The sequence below is a fragment of the Lycium barbarum genome, chromosome 7 (genome assembly GCF_019175385.1).
Source record: "Lycium barbarum isolate Lr01 chromosome 7, ASM1917538v2, whole genome shotgun sequence".
Lineage (NCBI taxonomy): Eukaryota > Viridiplantae > Streptophyta > Magnoliopsida > Solanales > Solanaceae > Lycium > Lycium barbarum.
The window spans coordinates 130,217,912-130,228,065 of record NC_083343.1 but is presented as its reverse complement, the minus strand read 5'-3'; the positions used below and the strand labels follow the sequence as shown (position 1 = coordinate 130,228,065).

Sequence of the window (10,154 nt, the reverse complement as noted above, 5' to 3'; positions counted from 1 at the left end):
TAAATATTTATGTCTTACTTGCCTACTTCAGAAAGTGAATGGTTAAAACTAAGCAAACCACAATAAAGGGGTTAATTCTAAAATTCACTCGAAAAATATCGGGTTGTTACAGGCATGGCACCCGGAAGCTTGGATACTTTCTTATACATTTAAGTTTAATTTTTCTGCATTAAGGATATGGCAACCTGAGTTGAAAATGAAGGTGTCACTGGTCGAGATCTATCTATGGAATTCTTTTGTTTTTTAATCATTTCTTCATGTTTTGCCTTTTTTCATCTATGCCCAGTTTTTATTCTTTCTATTTGTCAATGATTTTAGAGTGAGGAAACACAAATTTAAAACTCCAAATATTCAAAATCCGATAAATTTAAATCAGGGCCTTATCACAAACATACGAATTTTTTTCTTTCAAATTTGAAAACTCTGGTCTTTTTAGGAATTCTAAAATGAGATAAACAAATTGCAACATTCTTTAGATTTCTAAATATATTATGGATTGATGTGATTTTCGATGATTGTTCAATTCAATTTAGAGTTTATTCCTTTAAAATTGTGATGAGGATTTCATTCTCCTTGGCATTATAAAAAAAATGGTCTTATTGTTTAGATTTGGGGTAACATAATTTACATTACCTAAGGTAATTTTTGTTTAAATTTGATACAAAGAATAATAACAACAATGGAATAGATAATATTTTTACTTGTGTAATTCTTTTTTTTAATGAAAGGGATTGTGATTTCCCTGTTTAATATTGTTCGTAGTAGAGGTATGATTAAACATGTCATTCCCCTACTGAAAATGTTATATTTTTGTTTCTAAGGTTTTTGGTTTTTACGGTGATAGAGAGATATGATTTTTATTTTTTATGGATTAAAAATCGAATAATTAAATCAAACGGAATAAATTTAAAACGGATCTAATTGAATCGAACCAAATGCTCACCTAATACGCAAAGCCAATGAGAATTGAGAAGTGTACATTAAAGAAAATGCGGCACCCGTCACTTTCAAATCCTGGATCCGCCTCTGCCCGTGACAGTTGGTTCCCGTCATCAACCCTACAAATAACCACCTTATGATCTTGGCCATTAATAAACCAAAAAGAAAAAAAAAATACTAATGTATATAAGGGAGAACATCAAATTTTTGTAGTTCTAACGGGGGCGTTTTAGGTATTTTTCGTTTTTGTACTTTAAGACTTTGTCCTATTTGATGTTGCAAATAATTTTTTCCTTTGACTATTGGACAAAGCCATTCATGTGATACTTAATGGTAAGACTTTTCAAACCTTTTCTTTTTGTGCACATGAGTTGGTTCTATTTTTTTTTTTTAAACAGAGATTTGGTTATTTATTACCTCAAATGGATTTTATGTAAACTAAGCAATATTATTCTACTATTAATAAGAGAGAAATCTATTTTTATATGAGAAGAATTACAATTTATAGTGTTTTTCGTATTTTCAAGTATCTAAATTTTAATTGTAAAATATTGATATAATCTAATTAAATATTTGGCTATGAAGATTAGTTAAATTGACTCTCGAGAAGCAAAACGTGATAAGTACTTTGGAACTAGGGGTACAGTTAGATACTTTTATATTTTTAATTATATTTTTATGTCATACTTTAAGAATTGATTGAATTTTGTGTTTATTGGGTTTTGTATAAATTGTTTATACAAATTAAGTGAATCTTTTAGTACAAATACAATGTCTAGATTAAAGCTTTTGGGTTTTGTCGAACCTACCATCTCTATTGTGGCTCCACCAGTGGTTTATGTTTCAAAAGTGCTGATAGATTAAAAAAAACCTATTTTTTAAAGCTTCCCCTACCAATCAAGAAGCAAAGGAAAATAGAAACGAAAAAAATAAAGTGTGGAAAGACGATAAATTAACAATGAGGAAAATGGTGACACTTTACCCAAGTTAAGAGTACAAAAGTCCTTAAAGCTTTCTGCAGAGTTCAGTTAAAGAAATTATTATGAAAATTATCATACGTAATTCAATATCAAGGATACTTCCTTTTTGAAGGAGTATAAATATGTAAAACGTGTGTTGCTACTTGCTAGTGCATGCTTGTTATGCAATGTAATTAATTTGTTCCCTATATATGTGAAAAGGTAAATACATAAGTTGCTACCTAATTTGTCCTCAAAAATAATTCACACACTTTTTAAATTTTGAAGACGTTCTTTTATCTTCAAACTAAAACCCACTTGAAATGTCACAACTAAACTTACAGCCTATTTGATCAAACTTGTAAAATTTACTTAATTATTTTGAGAAGTTTTTTTTTTTTTCATAAATGCTTCATTTGTGCTTGGCCAATATCAAAGGCAGATCTAGAATTTTAAGCTTATGAATTTTGAATTACAAACCATTTTGCTTACTGGATTCTGAATAAATTATTTGTACATATTAAATAAATTCTTGACAGAAATACAACGTCTGAACCAAAGGCACTAGGTTAGCCAGTAACCTCTATTGTAGCTCCGCCGAGTGCTGGGCAAAGTTTAAAAGTGCTTTTGGAAAAAAAAAATTACTTTTTTCATTTTTTGAAAAAATAACTTATACATAATACCACTCAAAAACACTTTTTTTTCTATAAGCGTGACCAGACACGTTAAATCTCTAAAAGTAAGCATTTTCTTTGAAGAAAAATCATCTTTTGCCTTTCCACAATAAGTTTCGCCAAACAAGCTATTAATCCTAATCCTAATTATGGATATACGTGCCAACACGTGTCATGTGCACACTTTTTCTTCATTTTCTTCCTTCTTGTGTCTAGACAAAATTCTTCTAACAACCACCAACAAAAGAATTTGAACGAAAAAAGGAAGAAAAAAAAAACGTATGTACCCCCAAAAAGTACACACAACTATATCGTACTGGAGAAATCAGTAAGAAAGACCATTCACATGTATACGAAAGTACAATTTTTCACGGAAACTATGACCAATTCAACGTGCTTTCAAGAATTTGTACAACATACACAGTACTTTACTTTACTATATATTACTATATAATATAAGAGGGAATGTGAATTTAAGTAATTACTTTTATGTCTTAATTTTATTTATTTAAGTAAATTTTTAAAAACTTTTTAATTAATTACTTTTATGTTATAATTTTATTTATTTAAGTAAATTTTTTGATTTTTTATTTTTAAGGTCTACTTTTCAAAAGCTATCGAACCTGGGGACTTTTGTAGTCCTCACAATAATTTCTAATTCTTTTAAAAAAAATTAATTAATTACTTTTAGGTCCTAATCTTATTTATTTAAGTCAATTTTTTTATTTTTTATTTTTAAGGTCTACTTTTCAAAAGTTATCGAACCTTCTACCTCATTTTTCATGTTCTTTGATTTTCTGGTTCGTGCTCGATATCCGCATTTAAGCCCATCTGCTGCACAAGTTAAATTATGTATTTGTCTTAAAAGTTCATTAACTATGTATAGATTATTTATTTAGAACTAAATAACTTCAGAAAATTAGGATACATAAGTTATAAATGTTAAATTCTGGCTCCGCATTTAATTTGAAGTAAATAATTTTATCAAAATGGAAGTTAAAATATTAAAGCAGTGGAATGAAAATTTTGCTTTTATATAATTACCCACTTGTGGGACTACAATGAGTATATGGTTGTTGTTGTTGTACACTTGTACTAACACAGATTATATTTTTTTAGTTAAAATATCTACTTTTATATCTTGAGTTTGGGCCCGGACTGAGCACGGGCCTCCTGCAACTAGTACTATATATAAACGCTGACACAGACTTTTTGATCGTCCTCACAGGGTCAAATATGTCATTTTACTTAAGTCTTTTTGTGTTGTCCAACTTGTGATCACCATGTACTGAAGTTTAATCACCTACTTGGCAAGTGGAGATATCTGACATATGATGCTTATTTTTTGAGCTTTTGCTAACAAATATCACATATATGGACTTTTTGGTCATCCTCACGGGGTCAAATGACAAGTGTTGGCACGTATAAAAAAAAAAAAAAAAAGAGAACAGAAAGGAAGATTCAGATCCATTTTTTTAACTGTAGCTTCACCGGTCACCACCTGACATTGAGAAGCATAAACTAAGAAGAAAAAATCATCTAAGTTGCCTCTGTTATGCTCTTTCTTTGAAGCATGAAGAGAGGAATGAAGAAAGAAAATAACTCTTTTTCTTAAGAAACCTTAATCTTATAATTAATAATTAACCTAATTACTTTTATAGCTAGACCAAAAAAATTTGGAAGAACAACCAACGATCAACCATGGTGCATGAAGATATAGATATTGAAAGAAAATGTATTAAAATATCTCTTTCTGTGTATTTTTTTTAATTCTTCTTTAAATATATTTTTTAAATTGGAATTTTGTTAACTATTTTATATCCGTTAGCTTAAAGACACGTTTAGGTTAACTGAAGATTTAATGTGCTTAACAAAATAATACAAGGATAAAAATCAGAATAAGGCAATAACTCATGGACCAAAAACGTTATTTCCCCATTGTTTTATCAACAAGGCATGATCAATGGGCAGTTACATTAGATTAATTTTGTTATAGAAAAAGATGACATAAATTATATTGCTTATTTAATATAATTAAACTTATTATTTTTACATCTTAAATTTGAATTCAGGCTTAACACGGACTTGCTACAACTAGTATATATATATAGCAACAACAATCAACCCCGTAATCCACGGAGCCATACCATCTTCAAAGGTAAAAGATTCTTACATTTATTAGCAGCAGTAGTAATTCACACGCCAAAAAAAAAAACCACGGTTACGTGTTAAAAGGTCAAACGTCACAATTTCATAGATATGCTGAAGTTATTAAGATTTTGTCGAATTTCTTACTCAACTAGCTAGCAGATCTAAATGTAGCACCTCCTATATTACTTTACTAGTATTAAGAAGAGTAGTTACAACTCACTTTCTGATCGTCCGTTGCAATTTAATAAAATAAAAATAAAAATTAGGAGCTTCATATATATTATTTAAACAACAACTAATATAAAAAGAAAAAAAATTGTGATCACTCTTCTTAATAGTAGTAATATCCGTTCCAATTTAATTAAAAAATTATGAGCTCCATATATATTAAACAATAATTAATATTAAAAAAATAATATAAATTAATAATATCCAAAATATATATATATATATATATATATATATATATATATATAGCAACAACAATCAACCCCGTAATCCACGGAACCATGCCATCTTCAAAGGTAAAAGATTCTTACATTTATTAGTAGTACTAGTAATTCACAGGCCAAAAAAGAAAAAAACCACGGTTACGTGTTAAAAGGTCAAGCGTCACAATTTCATAGATATGCTGAAGTTATTAAGATTTTGTCGAATTTCTTACTCAACTAGCTAGCAGGTCTACATGTAGCACCTCCTATATTACTTTACTACTATTAGGAAGAGTGAGTTCCAACTCACTTTCTCCCGTTGCAATTTAATAAAATAAAAATAAAAATTATGAGCTCCATATATATTATTTAAACAATAACTAATATAAAAAAAAAATTGTGGTCACTCTTCTTAATAGTAGTAATACCCGTTCCAATTTAATTTTAAAAAAATTGTGAGCCCTATATATATTAAATAACAACTAATATTAAAAAAAATAATGCAAATTAATAATGTCAAAAAAAGTGCATCCCGTATTAAAAAATTAAATAATATTCATGTAATTTTCAAAGTATCTCATTAAGTCAATAATGATGGATTCATTGCCACGTGAGTATTCGTAGCAAACACTAGTATAATAAAGTTTTAAATACGGAGCACAAACTACAATATTATATTAATCGTGTTTTGAACATACTATCCCATATTAACAAAATCAAGCAATATATATATAAAAAAAAAAGTGAATCCCATATTAAAAAAATAAATAATGTCAAAAAAAAAAAGTACAGACTTTGTATTCGTAGCAAACACTAATATAATAAAGTTTTAGATACGGAGCACAAATTACAATGTTATATCAATCGTGTTTTGAACATAGTATATATATATATATATATATATATATATATATATATGCATAAAAATAGTGCAAACTAATAATGTCCAGAATGGTGGGCCCCATACTAAACAACACCAAGCAATATAAAAAATAAAAAAAGAAGAAACTATATAAAGTATGGGTTTAGACCCATGCTTCATCGTCCGTTGTCCCTTAAAAAAAGTGTGGGCCCCATACTAAATAACACCGAGCAATAAAAAAAAGGGAAGAAAAAAAGTAGAACTCACCATCTCCAAACTCATGGGAAAAAAAAAAAAAGTGGACCCTATATTATCAAAATCAAGCAATATCAAAAAAAAAAATATAATGTTAAAAAAAAGTGTTGGCTTTGTATTCGTAGCAAACACTAATATAATAGAGTTTTAGATACAGAGCATAAACTACAATGTTATATTAATCGTGTTTTGAACATAGTATATGTATATATATTATATGCATAAAAATAGTACAAACTAATAATGTCCAAAAAAAAAAGCGCCCCCCATAAAGGGTGGACCTCATACTAAATAACATCAAGCAATATAAAAAAAAAAAAATGAAACCCACCATCTCCAAACTCACTGTAAAAAAAAAAATGCACTCCATATTAAAAAATCAAACAATATTCATGTAATTTTCAAAGTATCTCATTAAGTCAATAATGATGGATTTATTGCCACGTGCGTATCAATCTATTAGTGGGAGCAAATGAAATTGTTTTTCTTCAAAAAATTAAGTAGTCAAACCATACAGTTTTTTTTTTATATTAGCCTGAGATCTAATCAAGATATTAAACTGTTGTATTTGCTATTTCGCCATGTCATTTATTTGTTATGTTCACTAAAATAAATATACTTAAAATATTTATATTTTAAAATAAGATAGAATTTAATTACTTTTTTATTTTTATTCTTACTCTAATAAATGTGAAAAGAGATTAATGTCGTAAAAAAAATATATCAAATGGAGATCAAATAATGAATAAGGTAAATTAGTCAAATTATAATTCTAATCGATGTTTTCTTAAAAAAAACCATGCAAAAAACAACATGACAAATAAAATAAGCTAAATCGGGAATATTTACCAAAAATTAAAAAATAGTATTTATTCGTTTAAATAGAAAATCAATTTCTACTTTGTTTCATTTTAAACATGTAAAATTAATTTAATAATTTGAATTATAATTATCCAAATCAAAATTTGATAAAAAATAATAAGTATTTTACACCTTTAAATTAATCGAATTAAAATTGAAAGTATCAACTGATGCTTACATATTGCTATTGTTTATTTCAAAGAGAGGAAAATAGTTTCCTTTTAAACAAGTCTTTTCTTTTAAAAAATATTAATAAATTTGCCGATTTTCTATTCGTAGCAAACATTAATATAATAAAATTTTAGATATGGAGCACAAACTACAATGTTATATTAATCGCGTTTTGAACATAATATATATAGTCACTATTCAAAGACAACTACATACACATAGATACACTATAATCTAAAGTGTTGGGCCCGTACGCAGCACAGGCATAAGCCGTCTAGTTGGGTAAATAAAAGTTTGGCAGTAAATAAAGGCTACCTAAATTATTTCCTATTATTGCCTTATAAATACGCAATACTTAAAAGTTATTATAGCGTCACAAGGATACAAGGGAATCTAAAAGCAAAATGGATGAGAGTTCATGTGTATCTGCTCCAAAGAGAAGGTAAAAAAATGTTTCTTTCATCCTTTTTTTTTTTTTCGGTTTTAAAATAGTCTGTATTTTTGTTACTATCATTTACTGTACTTCCTTTTTGTTCTCTTTTTTCACATTAATATGACAGTGCTTTTTTATGCTTTCTCTAATTAAATTCATTTTTTAATCGTTGTTATTCTTGTTATTATCAGTGCTTTTGTTATTCTTACTAGTTTGAAGTCTTTGCAGTTTGTTATATCAAGAATATGATGGTCGTGCAAGTATTTCATCTTTGAGTTAATTAAACTAAGCTTGTCATGTGAACAAACCCTTCCTAGAATCTTGGTGTTGAAGACTAATTAAAATGTGTTCTTTCTAACCGCTTAATCTTTAGATGAGATGATCACACGTTTCGAAATGTATCACAACACATAAAGATCGGGTTCAAATCTCAAAAGAATGCTTTATTGGAAGTGCTTTTGTGTAAAGGGACATATAATTAAAAGTACTATAATTCACTATAATTAATAATTTAAAATATTTAAAAGATATATGAAAACATTACGGTCAAATAATAACTCATTTAATTCTCGAAAAATGAAAAATGTCAAACAAATTGGGACAGATGGAGTAATAAGTGAAATCAGTACTCTGAAGAAAAACAAAGGCAAGTAACATTGATCTAACCATAGTTTTAGTCAAACTAGTCATGTAGAAATACATTTGCAGTAGCTGCATTAGTGCATCCAAGTTAAAACTCGAAAGTCGTTTTTCAGGTTGGAAGGCAAGGTGGCTGTTATTACTGGTGGTGCAAGTGGTATTGGAGCAACTACAGTCCGTGTCTTTGTTGAGAATGGTGCAAAAGTTGTCATTGCAGACATTCAAGATCCACAAGGTGAAGAAATCGCATCCAAGCTAGGCAAAAACGCCCATTACGTTCATTGTGATGTCTCCAAAGAAGACGACGTGAAAAATTTGATCAATGTTACAATTTCAAAATTTGGTCATCTTGACATAATGTACAACAATGCTGGCGTCTACGACACAACAATAAAAGCCATTTTGGACACAGAAACCGCTGAGCTAGAGCGTAAAATCGCGGTGAATTTAATTGGATCTTTCTTAGGAGCAAAATACGCGGCTAAAGCAATGGTATCTCGTAAAAGGGGGTGCATTTTGTTCACAACAAGTTGTTGCACTGAAGTGGCTGGAATTGGATCACACACTTATGTTGCAACAAAATATGCAATTGTGGGAATGTGCAAGAATTTGGCTGCTGAATTAGGGTTACATGGAATAAGAGTGAATTGCATTTCACCCTTTGCTATATTGTCAAGTAAAGTTGATAATGAAAGTGAAGCAAGATATGAAGGAATGATGGGTGCTATAGGAAATTTAAAAGGGATTCCTCATAACAAAGAAGATGTAGCAAATGCCGCTGTTTTTCTTGCTAGTGATGAAGGGAAGTACTTAAGTGGTCATAATCTTGTAATTGATGGAGGGTTTAGTGTTGTGAACCCTAGCTTTCTCAAGATTACAGGACAATATCAATGAGTCAATGCTTGAAATGTGATAATTAAGAAATAAATCAAAATAAGAAGGTTTGAGGCGTGATATTCTATCACTTTCTCAAGCAAATGCTTGTTTTATTTAGATATCAGATATGCTCTTTTGGAGCAATGAGTATGTTCTCTGTTATGAGACTCTTTTGGTGTCATTATTATCACTCCAATATTACAAACTATTTAATAATGAGAATGCTTTCTGATATCAACAACTCTGACTTAAAATATTCATTGATTCTTTATGTCATTACGTACTCCTTGTCTTAGTATAAATATTGTTTCCATTCTTTGTTACTACTAACGGATTTTACAACTCTTTTTTTGCGCGGATTATCCTTCATATGGATTGGTATTTAATTTTTTCTCCTATTTCTCATTTAATGAAAGTTTGTGGGTCAAAGTATCCTTATTCGTCGGTTTACGAAACTAAAACCCCTGGGTTTGAACCCAGCAGAGTAAAAAAAAAAAAAACACAAGGCAAGATTTCATAGAGTAGTTTCTGTGTAACTTTGCAGGACATAGCATAATTTCTATGAAATTTTGCCTAAATAGGCATAATTTCTATGAAATCTTGCTTTGTAAGATTAGGTCATAGCTCCGAATTTCTTTTTATTTTTTTCAATGTCAGAAATATTTTCGGCCACTTTTTTATTACTTAAAGTATCGAAGGACGAAAATTAAAGACCTGCAATTTGGGGGCCAAAAATTAAAGACCACCCCAAAATAGGGGACAATCGTGCGAATTGCCCATTTTACAACTCTTACAGCAAATATGATTGCACCGGGCCCATCCAATGTGTATCAAATGGGTCGGGTCAACCCGAATTAGGGGTTGGGGTTGGAAATGGAGCTGGGCTGGACACAATTTTAGGCC

The 10,154-nt window shown here is 29.2% G+C and overlaps 1 protein-coding gene across 1 annotated transcript; it reads left to right on the top strand.

The window, feature by feature from the left end:
• Positions 1-7,634: 7,634 nt before the first annotated feature.
• On the top strand, positions 7,635-9,492 carry LOC132604415 ((+)-borneol dehydrogenase 1-like). The gene is made up of 2 exons (XM_060317915.1): positions 7,635-7,745; positions 8,492-9,492. The coding sequence occupies exons 1-2, from the start codon at positions 7,708-7,710 to the stop codon at positions 9,267-9,269; spliced, it is 816 nt and encodes a 271-aa protein (XP_060173898.1). The 5' UTR covers positions 7,635-7,707; the 3' UTR covers positions 9,270-9,492.
• Positions 9,493-10,154: the final 662 nt, after the last annotated feature.

Excerpts from the sequence above, each read along its gene's own strand:
- LOC132604415 (XM_060317915.1), top strand. The coding sequence starts at position 7,708 with ATGGATGAGAGTTCATGTGTATCTGCTCCAAAGAGAAG. Across the intron at positions 7,746-8,491 it reads GTATCTGCTCCAAAGAGAAG|GTTGGAAGGCAAGGTGGCTG; the intron begins GTAAAAAAATGT and ends GTCGTTTTTCAG.